A 12649-nucleotide genomic window follows, 5' to 3' on the forward strand; every position below is an offset into this window, starting at 1 on the left:
ATCTCTGGAGAGACCTGAAAATATCGGTGCAGCGATGCTCTCCATCCAACCTGACAGGGCTTGAGAGGATCTGCAGAGAAGAATGGGAGAAAGTCCCCAGATACAGGAGTGCCAAGCTTGTAGCGTCATACCCAAGAAGACTCAAGGCTGTAATCACTGCCAAAGTGCTTCAACAAAGTACTGAGTAAAGGGTCTGAAAAAAAACTGTTTTTGCTTTGTAATTATGGGGTACTGTGTGTAGAATGATCAGGGAGAAAAACAATTGAATCCATTTTAGAATAAGTCTGTAAGGTAACAAAATGTGGAAAAGGGGTCTGAATACTTTCCGAATGCACTGTAACTGCATTGGGGCAAGAAACAATCTGCGAGGTTGTACAAACACGTTGATCTTTTGTGTACAACATGTAAATAGCTGCATGTAGCCTAGCTCCCCTCCTGAATAACAAACATGAAAACACGCTTATTTTTAATAGTTTACTGAGACATGGAATGCAGTAGTTGTTGACCGTGTCCTTTGTGTACGACATGAAGTGTGTAGGCTACACCAGACAAAGGCGTTCATCACCAGTCAAAGCAGAGTGCGCAGCAGCTACGTTTTTTAAAATGTGCACGCATACATTTTTTTGTTGCCGCATCAAATCGGATTTCCAGAAAATCCGGAACCATAGCCACTCTGTAATTTTTTTAAATAATATAATCTTTGAGAACTAACAATAATCACCAAAATAAAAGCTTGAAAATGTAAAAAAAAACAATGAATTTAGCAGTATTGATTTTGTTATTATGTTAGAGCAAAAGAACACACCATTAGCCAATGCAAAATGCATAGAATGCAGGAAATTAGTGTAACAGTCCTGACCTGTTTTATGTTGTTTTTATGTGTTTATGGTCAGGGCGTTAGTTTTGGGTGGGCAGTCTATGTTATTTGTTTCTATGTTGGTTTTGGTTTGCCTGGTATGGCTCTTGATTAGAGGCAGGTGGTTTGCGTTTTCCTCTAATCAAGAGTCATATTTAGGTAGGGCATTCTCACTGTTTGTTTGTGGGTGATTGTCTCCTGTGATGTCTTTCGTCGTTGTCGATGTGTTTTCACTTACGGGACTGTTTGGCTGTTCGTGTGTTTCGATGTAACGTTCCTGTCCGTGAGTTTACGTTTGTGATGTGAGTTTATGTTCAGGTTCCGTTCTACGTCGTTTTGTTATTTTGTAAGTTTTGAAAGTGTTTGTTTTTGTGTCATCAGTTTTCGTTATAAAAATAAAGATGGCATATTTCCTTGAACCCGCATTTTGGTCAGAAGATCCTTCTCTCCTCACCTCATCCGAGGATGAGGAAAGTGACAGCCTTAACAGAATCACCCACCAACAAACAGAGACCAAGCGGTATGGGAATGCTCGACGGAGCAACAAGAACTTCTGGACTTGGGATGAGATCTTGGACGGTAGAGGACCTTGGGCTCAACCAGGGGAATATCGCCGTCCTAAGGAGGAGTTGGAAGCAGCGAAGGCTGAGAGGCGCTGGTATGAGGAGGCAGCGCGACGACGCGGTTGGGAGCCCGTGAGTAAGACCAAAAAATTTCTTGGGGGGGGGCACACGAGGAGTGTGGCAAAGCCGGGTAGGATACCCGAGCAAACTCCCCGTGCTTACCGTGGAGGCAGAAGGCGTTGTACTGGTAAGACACCGTGTTATGCGGTAGAGCGCACGGTGTCCCCAGTACGCGTGCTTAGCCCAGTGCGGGCTATTCCACCTTGCCGCACTGGGAGGGCTAGGTTGGGCATCGAGCCGAGTGCCATGAAGCCGGCCCAACGTATCTGGTCTCCAGTACGTCTCCTCGGGCCGGTGTACATGGCACCAGCCTTACAGGTGGTGTCCCCGGTTCGCCTGCATAGCCCAGTGCGGGCTATTCCACCTCGCCGCACTGGCAGGGCTACGGGGTCCATTCAACCTGGTAGGGTTGGGGAGGCTCGGTGCTCAAGAGCACGAGTCCTCCTTCACGGTCCGGTAGACCCGGTGCCACCTCCATGTACCATTCCTCCGGTGGCAGCCCCCCGTACCAGGCTGTCTCTCCGGGTTCTCTCTCCTGCTGTTTCCTCCTCTCCAGCGCAGCCAGTGCCTAGACCACGCACCAGGCTGTCTCTCCTTCTCCTTCCTACAGAGCCATCCGTCTCCCCAGCGCCATCTGAGCCATCCGTCTCCCCAGCGCCATCTGAGCCATCCGTCTCCCCAGCGCCATCTGAGCCATCCGTCTCCCCAGCGCCATCTGAGCCATCCGTCTCCCCAGCGCCGTCTGAGCCATCCGTCTGCCATGAGCCTGCAAAGCCGCCCGTCTGCCATGAGCCTGCAAAGCCGCCCGTCTGCCATGAGCCTACAGAGCCATCCGCCAGACAGGAGCCGCTAGAGCCGTCAGCCAGACAGGAGCCGCTAGAGCCGTCAGCCAGACAGGATCTGCCAGAGCCGCCAACCAGACAGGATCTGCCAGAGCCGCCAACCAGACAGGATCTGCCAGAGCCGCCAACCAGACAGGATCTGCCAGAGCCGCCAACCAGACAGGATCTGCCAGAGCCGCCAGCGAGCCATGAGCAGCCAGAGCCGTCAGAGAGCCATGAGCAGCCAGAGCCGTCAGAGAGCCATGAGCAGCCAGAGCCGTCAGAGAGCCATGAGCAGCCAGAGCCGTCAGAGAGCCATGAGCAGCCAGAGCCGTCAGCCTGCCATGAGCGTCGAGAGCCGTCAGCCTGCCATGAGCGTCGAGAGCCGTCAGCCTGCCATGAGCGTCGAGAGCCGTCAGCCTGCCATGAGCGTCGAGAGCCGTCAGCCTGCCATGAGCGTCGAGAGCCGTCAGCCTGCCATGAGCGTCGAGAGCCGTCAGCCTGCCATGAGCGTCGAGAGCCGTCAGCCTGCCATGAGCGTAGAGAGCCGTCAGTCTGCCATGAGTGTCGAGAGCCGTCAGCCTGCATGGACCTGCCAGAGCCGTCCAGCCAGGACCTGCCAGAGCCGTCCAAACAGGACCTGCCAGAGTCCTTCAGCCGGGATCTGCCCCTTGTCCCGGTGTTGCCCCTTGTCCCGGTGCTGCCCCTTGTCCCGGTGCTGCCCCTTGTCCCGGTGCTGCCCCTTGTCCCGGTGCTGCCCCTTGTCCCGGTGCTGCCCCTTGTCCCGGTGCTGCCCCTTGTCCCGGTGCTGCCCCTTATTCCGGTGCTGGTCCTTATCCTGGTGCTGCCCCTTGTCCCGGTGCTACCCCTTGTCCCGGTGCTACCCCTTGTCCCGGTGCTACCCCTTGTCCCGGTGCTGCCCCTTGTCCCGGTGCTGGCTGTTTATTTTGGGGAAAGTAGTTTTAGGGTGGTCAGTGGAAGGGGTAGACAGAAGAGGGGAGTGACTATGGTGGTGTGGGGACAGCGTCCTGAGCCGGAACCACCACCGTGGTCAACTGCCCACCCGGACCCTCCCCTGGACTTTGTGCTGGTGCGCCCGGCGTTCGCACCTTGAGGGGGGGGTACTGTAACAGTCCTGACCTGTTTTATGTTGTTTTTATGTGTTTATGGTCAGGGCGTTAGTTTTGGGTGGGCAGTCTATGTTATTTGTTTCTATGTTGGTTTTGGTTTGCCTGGTATGGCTCTTGATTAGAGGCAGGTGGTTTGCGTTTTCCTCTAATCAAGAGTCATATTTAGGTAGGGCATTCTCACTGTTTGTTTGTGGGTGATTGTCTCCTGTGTCAGTATTTATGTTCGTACCACATGGGACTGTAGCGTTTGTTTGTTTGTTTCGTTTCGTTTCGATGTCGTCTGTTTCCTGTACGTAAGTTTATGTTTAGTTATGTAAGTTTATGTTCAGGTCTCGTCAACGTCGTTTTGTTATTTTGTAGTTTTGAAAGTGTTTTGTTTCGTTTCGTGTTACCATCTTTATCGTTGTTATAATAAAGATGGCTTATTTCCCAAAAGCTGCGTTTTGGTCCGAAGATCCTTCTCTCCTCACCTCATCCGAGGATGAGGAGAGCACCAGCCGTTACAATTAGCTTTAAAACTGCCAAATGTTCTCTCAGGTACATGGCAAAAAGTGTAGAATTGCAACAAATTAGCTTTAAAACTGCAAAAATGGATCCCAGCTCTATTAAGAAATGTGTAGAATTGCAGGAAATTGACTTAAAAATACCAGCATTTCTCTACACAGCCAAAATGTTCTCTAGAATTCAGCCAGGCCAACCACGCCCATTGCAAGGCCCCGTACCGCGCCCACCACCTAAGCCCCCTTTTGATCCAAAATAAAACCTGTTAGAATACCAAACACATCATCCTTCCTCATATCTTTCAATTGCAGTGTGAATAACCTCTAGTACTGTACCTGTGTGTTGTTGTTGCCTAGGTTATGTGGTGTCTATTATGGGCCGGCGAAGGACACTTCCTCACATCCACTCTACAGACTGGGGAGTCCGCATGCAGGCTGAGAGACAGGCCGTCAACTTTGTGGTCCAAGGTAGTGTGGAGGGGACGGGCGTGTATGTATGTATGTATGTGTGTGTGAATGCATGTTTGAGCTTGAGTGTATGCGTGCGTGTGTTAACTTCTCTTCTGGCTTTCTGTTTCTTCTCTCTAGGGTCAGCTGCTGACCTGTGTAAGATGGCCATGATCCGTATCTTCTCTCAAGTCTCCTCCTCCAGCTCTCTCTCCGCCAGGTTAGACCAAGACTACATCCCAAATGGTACCCTATTTTCTGTATAGTGCACTACTTTTGGCCAGAGCCCTATGGGTTCTCACCATTAGTAGTGCACTATCTACAGAATAGGGTGCCATTTGGGATGCAACCCAACTTCGCCTCTCCTCACCCTTCTCTTCCTCCTCCTGTTCTCCATACAATAATGGGAAATTTTCATTCCAGGAATTGACTTTCAATTTATCTTCTGAGTTCAAATTGAATCTACCAACCCTGCTGCCAAGATTCTCTTTCCCTTCCTCCATCCTTCCCTCTTTCCCTCCCTTTCTATCTCCCTCCATGGCTTCCCTTCCTTGCCCTCTCTCTCCCCTTCCCTCTCTCCCCTCCCTCCGCCCATCCCTCCTAATCATAGCTCAGGGTCATCCAGTCACTCCACATCATTCACTTACCTCGCCGCAATCATCAGTTACAACCACTCATCTTTCTCTTTTTACCCTGAGTGCTCTCTCTGACGCAGCCCACGTTGTCTTCTCTCTGTCTTCTCTACTCCCTCCCTCTATTTATTTTTTCTTTCACCTTTATTTAACTAGGCAAGTCAGTTAAGTGTATATTCTTATTTACAATGACGGCCTACCCCAGCCCAACCCTCCCCTAACCCGGACGACGCTGGGCCAATTGTGCGCCGCCCTATGGGACTTCCGATCACGGCCGATTGGGATCAAACCAGGGTCTGTAGTGACGCCTCTAGCACTGCGATGCAGTGCCTTAGACCGCTGCGCCAGTCGGGAGGTGGTGTTTTTTTCTCTATTCCTTTGTCTCTCTCACCTCTTGTCCCCTTTTCTTTCTTTCTCTCTTTCTTTCTTTCTCTCACTATCTCTTTATGTATTATGTCCTGTCCAGGCTGATAGCTCAGCTCCATGACGAGCTGCTCTACGAGGTGGAGGACTCTCAGGTGGGGGAGTTCGCAGGTGAGACGTCACACAATCACACTAAGGTCAGACGTCACACAATCCCCTTCTTCTCTCCAGGTCATACACATGAGATACAGAATCTTCAAGCTTCGACCTACTTCAACTCATCAGAGATATTCATATGTAATATGGGGTCTTGTGTGGTTCCGTTGGTAGAACATGGCGCTTGCAACACCAAGGGTCGTGGGAACGATTCCTGCTGGATCCACCCATACAAATGTATACACACATGACTAAGTCGCTTTGGATAAAAGCTTCCGCTAAATGGCTTGTATTGTATTATTTATTAGTATGTGTTTCTGTCTGTCTCTTTGTGACACAGTGTTGGTCAAGAACACTATGGAGTCCCTGCAACACATCGATTGTCTGGGAGTTCATCTCAAAGTAAGTGAATAGGACTAAAGAACTAAAAGTAAGGAAAAGTTTTTTTGTTTTTTTTGTACTGTAGCAGTTGTGTGTATTTAATTTGCTGATATTGTTAACCAGGGAGACTGGTGAACTTAACCTATCATTATGCTATGTTTTATTCTAAAGGAAATAGCACCGGTCGCTAGCTGAGATATGTGCTTAGCCTTTATTATCTTCAGTAGTTCGCAGAGAGACTAGCAAGGAAACTAGCTAAGTTAGCTTAGTCTTGGCCTAGTATGTGTTTTATTGATAAGGTAGTAGCAACAGTAGCTAGCAAGGAAACTAGCTAAGTTAGCTTAGTGTAGGCTTAGTATGTGTTTTATTGGTAAGGTAGTAGCAACAGTAGCTAGCTGCTTCCTGTCTTGCTGTATGACAGCGGGAGGCCAGGTGAGTGATGATGAGACCCTGAGAGAATCTAGGTCAGAGTGGTGCTACGCACACGCTGATGACACACACACACACACACACCTCTTCTCCACACTCCTACCAATGCTGATGTCTTACACACGCTTACATACACACAAATACACCTCAGTTTGATGTCCCCCTCCCCCACCCTGTGTGTTTTACCCAGGTCCCCCTGAAGGTGGCGGTCTCAAGTGGCAAGTCCTGGGGCTCCATGTCTGAACTACACCTCCCCCAAACATCTCTCCCCCCCTCTTCCTGAGTCCCTCTCTCCATCTCTTACTCTATCGCTCTCCCTCTTCTCTCCCTCATTGTGCTGCATCTCCATCGCTATGGAAACCAGGCAGCTGCAGCTCCTCCAAGCTCCCAATTCTCCTTCTCGCTCTCTCCCTCTCTCTCTATCCAATTCTCTCCCTCACACCCCCCCCCCCCCCCCCCCCTCTCTCTCTCTCTGCCCGTATCAGGGGGCAACGGCAGGAGCCTCCCACTGGAACGCATCAGTTTCTTTTTTTTCAACCTCCCTCCATTTTGTGGAGTTGTAGTCCTCCTCTCTTCACATTTTTCTGCTCTCACCCCTCTTGTTTAGATTTTTGGTTTCTGTGTTCCGTTGCCAAGGCAAAACCACACAGTGAGAAATTTGTTTGGCATTGTTGCCTTTTTAAAAGTGTTTTTCAGCTACAGTAAATATACCTCATTAGCTAGAGGTTTTTTTTATGTTTGATTGTATTTATTAACTGATATCCTGTCTGAATGTCCTATTATTGCATTAATTGTAAAGTAAAGCTGGACTGGTCAATGTATTTCTACAATAAAGTGAAACGATCTAGTCTTTGCATTTCTTTAATAAACTTCTATTTTCTTTATTAAACCTCTCGCTCTTCTCCCATTGGAGTGATTCACTGATTTCAAACAGATTGTCTAATTCCACTCACCCTGGGCGCAGTCAGCCATTCCTTGTTCATTCTGAACTAGTCTTTTATCAGCTAATTTGGCTACTGGAGAGCCTCGCTCTTTTGTCTCTCTATCACACACAGTGCCTGACCCAGTTCCTGGTCGCTGCCAGAGATGGTGAGATCTTTGGCCGCAGGTAGTCTAGTGGTTAGAGTGCTGGGCCAGTAACCGAAAGTTTGCTGGATCGAATCCCCGAGCTGACAAGGTAAAGATCTGTCGTTCTGCCCCTGTTCCCCGGTAGGCCGTCATTGTAAATAAGAATATGTTCTAAACTGACATGCCTAGTTAAATAAAGGTTTAAAAAATCTATGTAAAAAAACACTTCCACACACACTGTCCTCTATGACCGCCAATAACATATGCCTGGACGAAGGACTGGAGACAGTGAAATTCAGAGGATCATTTCTGAAACGCATGACCTATCGGATGAATGTCACAACAGCACTGGGTAATATGAAGCGTTTAGTTGCTGTTTAGAACAACATGTCACAATATCACTGGGTGCTAATATGAAGTTTTTTAGCTGTTTAGAACAAACTTGTTCTCTATTGTCCCGCCACGTCTTCAGACATTCCGAGTATACAGTATGTCTGTCCTTTTAAGTGCAGTTGCCATAGAAATAGAATAAGGATACATGTTGCAGAGTACACCTATGGTAGGTACTGCGTCTTTATGGAGATGCTCTTGGAAAGTATCAGTGAGCTTACATGGAGTTTTCAACGGAGTGTATTTTACCCTGACCAATAGTCTGGTCACTACAATAGCAGGCAAGTTCCCTCCTCTCCTCCCCTCCTCCTTTTCCCTTTCTTTGTTCCACAGCTCAAGGGATGGGGGGCGGACGGACGTGAAAGTGGCATGTGTGCAATTTTTGGAGAGCGTATTCACTTCAGGGGGAGGATGGAGGGTAGTGGAGGAGAGCCTCTGTGTGAGTGACTCAGCCTACTACTACACAAGTTGATAATGGTTACAACCTTTGGTAACCCAATGCTTTGTTTGTATGGAAACAGACGGTTCTGTATGTGTTATATAATGACTATTATGTGAACGAGTATGATGTGTGACGGACGGATATTTATGTTCATTATAATAACTAAAAGAACAGAATGGTATGTTAACAAGAACCCAAAGCCAAAGGGTCCCTTAAAAGCCTGCAGTTGTCAAGAGCAACAGAGTTATCTCCAGATAGCCCACCAGCATCCCCATGGCGACAGGGTAGATGGGTGTTGAGTGAGAGCGAGACCTAAGGCTGGATCCATGCTAATGGCAATTTAAGGTTAACAATATAGTTGTTTGATTTTTAAAGCCTCTATATCAAGGTGAATATTGTAGAGTTTGCTTTTTGGAGCCTCTATACCAAGGTGAATCTAAAATGATAGAGTTTTCTCTATTGCCTTTAGCCTGGGTACCAGTCTGGTTGTGCTAATATTCCTGTCCTTGTGCTCCATGTCATATGCCAAACAGGAGTAAGCACAAAACAGGTCTGGATTTCAGGCTATATTGCCTATAGTTCTAGTTGAATCTCTATTGGACAGACTACATAAACATAAATGGTACCGTAGATTTGTCATGATTCAACGGGATGTGTGAAATAACAAGCAGCATTAGTTCCGGTGCTTTGAACAAATCCCGATTTTGCAGGTGTTGGTATCTTTCAAATTTCGGAAGGGGAGGGGACAGTTGCCCCATAGACTTGCCTGTAACTTGCAAAGAGAGAGGGGGGAGCTCTTCGTTCGGGTTCCGATCCCCATTCTAGCTCTTCTCTTTACACTTAATCGAGCATCTGCCCAATTACGCAAGACTTTAGTTCTGGGTTAACCGAGATTAAGCTAAATAGTGTCCACTTTCTTTAATATGACAAACGATATGATATTACATGATCATTTAAATCAACGTTCAAATCAATTGACCGGAGGAACATATAAAAGCTTTATGCATTGTCGTTTTAATTGATACAATATGTACATCCATTTTTCTTTCACAATGCAGGAAATCTTTATCTTTACAGCTTTACAGTGTTCCCATTGATCGGCAAAAACAAAACAAAAATGTTTAATCAGTAGTAATAATACAGCAGTCAAAAGAAAGGAATGGAAAGAATAGTCCGTATTCATAAAGCTTCTCAAAGTAGGAGTGCTGATCTAGGATCAGGTTTCCCCCAGTCCATAAAATCTTATTCATTATGATCTTTCCTACTGAAACGCTTTGTAAATACGAGCCCAGAAAGGTACACCAGGTCATCACTGCAGCTACACTCTATTCAGGTAAGGTCAGACACGGTCTGGTTGAGCCGGCCACGCCTTAACCGCGTTTTACCCACGGTCAAATCCCTCTGCCTTGTGACCACCTTTCACCTCTTTTCTGCTTGGCTGACCTCTTGCCAAGGCCTTGAGCCCATTGAACCCGTCTACCTTGGGTTCCCCTAGCCCTCTTCTCATTTGCTCTTCAGTCTCAGACCCTCAACTGTCTGTGCAATCGCACCCTGATCCATCTTCTCTGTAATAACCCTCTGTCTTTTCCCTGTCACTCTTTACCAAATTCTTCTTCCCCAGTGGCTTACTTTAAGCACCCAAGGCATCCTTATACAAGGTTGCCTCGCCCCTCTTAACCATAGCCTTAGCCTTGCCACACACTCACTCCCACACTCCTCCCCCTCTCCCTCAGGGGCGGCCCGGCTGGTTGACCTGCCTGCCTCCTCACTCCCTCAGTGTGGCTGCATATCATTTCCCTGCTGCGCTTTGTGTGGGTTGGTTTCCTAGCAACAGACGGCCATGACAGCTAGGGATCTGAAAGCGGAGAGAATACGTTGCTGCTGCATACTCCTAGGGCTAGCTAATACACTGGCTTGAGTCTGAAATGGCACCCTATTCCCTATTCAGTGCACTACTTTTGACCGTACCCCTATGAGCCATGCTCAAAAGTAGTGCACTAGGTACATAGGGAATAAAGTGCCATTTTGAACACATCCACTAAATGCTGTGCTACAGTGTTGGGTGCTCTCCAGCCACTGACAGGCCACTCCCTCTCCATCAGCACAGGACAACAGTAGGCTTTTCTCTCTGACTACTGAGGTTAAACCACACAGCACCTTGGTCCTGGGAAAGATGGCAGTGGTCTCTGAAAGAAGTTGAAAATGAACCAACGGTCTCTGGCTTGGTGAGTTTAGTGAGAGAGTTGAAGAGATCATTACAATTGAATCTCAGGTTTGGATAGATTTTTTTTAAGTGTGTGTGATTTTGTAAACTTTGTAGAAAAAGTTATATTAAGGTATTTCTGTGACAAAATTATCATAAAAAATACCCCGTGGATGCTATTTACAGTAAAATACACTTTACAACTTTATTAAATTGTTGAGTATATATATATTTTTTAAACGTTGAATCGCTTTCATGGAAATCACACAAGATTTTCATTGAGGTTTTCTTCAGCTTGCGTTTTAAACTTTGATATGGGCTAATTGATTTTTATTTTCAGTAGTAGTGACAAACCCCTGGCTGTAGTTGAGTTACTGTTATACTCCTCCTGACTACTAGAGAATCAGAAACAAGATTTAGACTGATATATAAAGCTCATATGACTGATAGAAAACAGAGACCACTTTCAGAAACTCTGCCATCTTTCACCTCTCTGTTGGGAGGGACTTTTCTCCCCCCATAACACCTGTACAAACAATGCAAGTGGTACACCAGTAGAATTCATCTTCAAGTTAAAAAAAAATGAAACAAAAAACAATTTGAAACCTCTTATAAAGAAAAATACAAAAATAATCATTATACAATCACACCTCTTATTCAGGCCTCTACAGTGGTGATGTGTTGCCATGCCAACAGTGATAACGTCACGGCGACCGACCCTCCGTCACCAGCATATGAGATAAAACATCAATGCAGCATTTCGCGCTAATAAAATAATTTATACGATTGTATCTCGTTATCTCATTGTTTGTTTGTTTTTATTGCTTGATTAGATGGCACGTGAGCAGGGTTTCCAAAATGATACCGATAAATACGGGATTTTGTTGACACTTCTTGAACACAACATAGCAGTTTGAGAGAAAAATGCAACAAAACTTTCACCTTTGGCAAATTTCAAACTTCAACAAATAGCCACGGGTCATAGTAATGCTTTTCTTTATATGACGTTGTCTTGTATATAGGCTTATGATACATACGGTATATGAGCAAGAGCGGTAGATATTGGCTAGGAGGAGAGAAAAAAATCCACAATTGTGCTACAAGTGCTTCTGCGTTCTTGGCACCTGTGGCCACAGTGGAGAGTTAGTCATCCTGTTAGCCCCAGCAGAGTGATACATTCACCAGAGGAGTACAGAGAGAGGGAGAGTCCATTTTGTCCCCCCCCCCCCCCCAGGTAAACTGCCACAGTGGCATGTTCCTCCCCCTCCCCACGTTCAAAACACAGCCATCTTCTCAGACAGACAGTTCCAAAGTCCATTATTTTTGCATTGATGAAATCAACAGAAATTATATATATATATAAACTGGAAATCAAAACAACAGTAATAGATATAGCTATGTACACAGTCCCTCTTAAACGTCATGTTGTGTTTTTCTCAGCGATAGGAGAACCATTAGCTGCTTTTTGTCCTTTTTGCCTTAATTCTTTCTCTCTTAAAATAATTTTTTTTTTTAACAATTCCTCACGTCCAAAGACCCTTAGTAACGGTACCCATATACATTCACGTCTGCTATTAACTCCAGGGCCTTTGAAATCTGCACTCGCCCAGGACAAAACACCTATACTCACAGGAATACTATTTGTGCGGTTTTGATATCTATACTCCTACAATAGTGTGCGTGTTCAACTTGACATCTGGATGACAGATATTGAAGGATTTTTGTCTCATACTGGTATTTCCAGGTGGGAGGGACTACGATAAAGTATGAATGTAGTACTTTCTGAGCCTGCATGCTTTCTTCACCGCAATTTACCGACTACCTTCTGGAGATATCTTGACGTCTACATACATTGAGGTGATCGGATGATACTTTTTGGATTGGAAAGCACTCGATGAAGGAGCGCTCCAATGAAAGAGGCTTTTAGTTCTGATGCAGCGTACATGTCTTAAACCCTTTGCAAATAACAATACATGAACATTCTCCTATTGTCCCAAGTCAACACCAACAATATTTCCCTATTTTCTCAGAACTAAAAGAAAAGAAGAAAAAAAAAACATTATTTCTTTTGGATTGTACATCAGCAGAGGTTCAGTGGAATGGAATGGTATGGAATATTATTATTAAGTTACAGAATCACACTAGTGG

General features: G+C 46.2%; 1 protein-coding gene across 1 annotated transcript in view; it reads left to right on the forward strand.

Annotated features, from left to right (window-relative positions):
• The window catches only part of poln (polymerase (DNA directed) nu), a 93667-nt gene extending 86380 nt beyond the window's left edge, over positions 1-7287 (forward strand). Inside the window, exons 24-28 of the mRNA XM_055937022.1 lie at positions 4348-4458; positions 4579-4657; positions 5536-5603; positions 5929-5990; positions 6589-7287. Of these exons, the coding sequence (XP_055792997.1) occupies positions 4348-4458; positions 4579-4657; positions 5536-5603; positions 5929-5990; positions 6589-6681 (413 nt within the window). The 3' untranslated portion in view covers positions 6682-7287. The remainder of the gene's footprint in view (positions 1-4347; positions 4459-4578; positions 4658-5535; positions 5604-5928; positions 5991-6588) is intronic.
• Positions 7288-12649: the final 5362 nt, after the last annotated feature.

The sequence above is a fragment of the Salvelinus fontinalis genome, chromosome 11 (assembly GCF_029448725.1).
Source record: "Salvelinus fontinalis isolate EN_2023a chromosome 11, ASM2944872v1, whole genome shotgun sequence".
NCBI lineage: Eukaryota > Metazoa > Chordata > Actinopteri > Salmoniformes > Salmonidae > Salvelinus > Salvelinus fontinalis.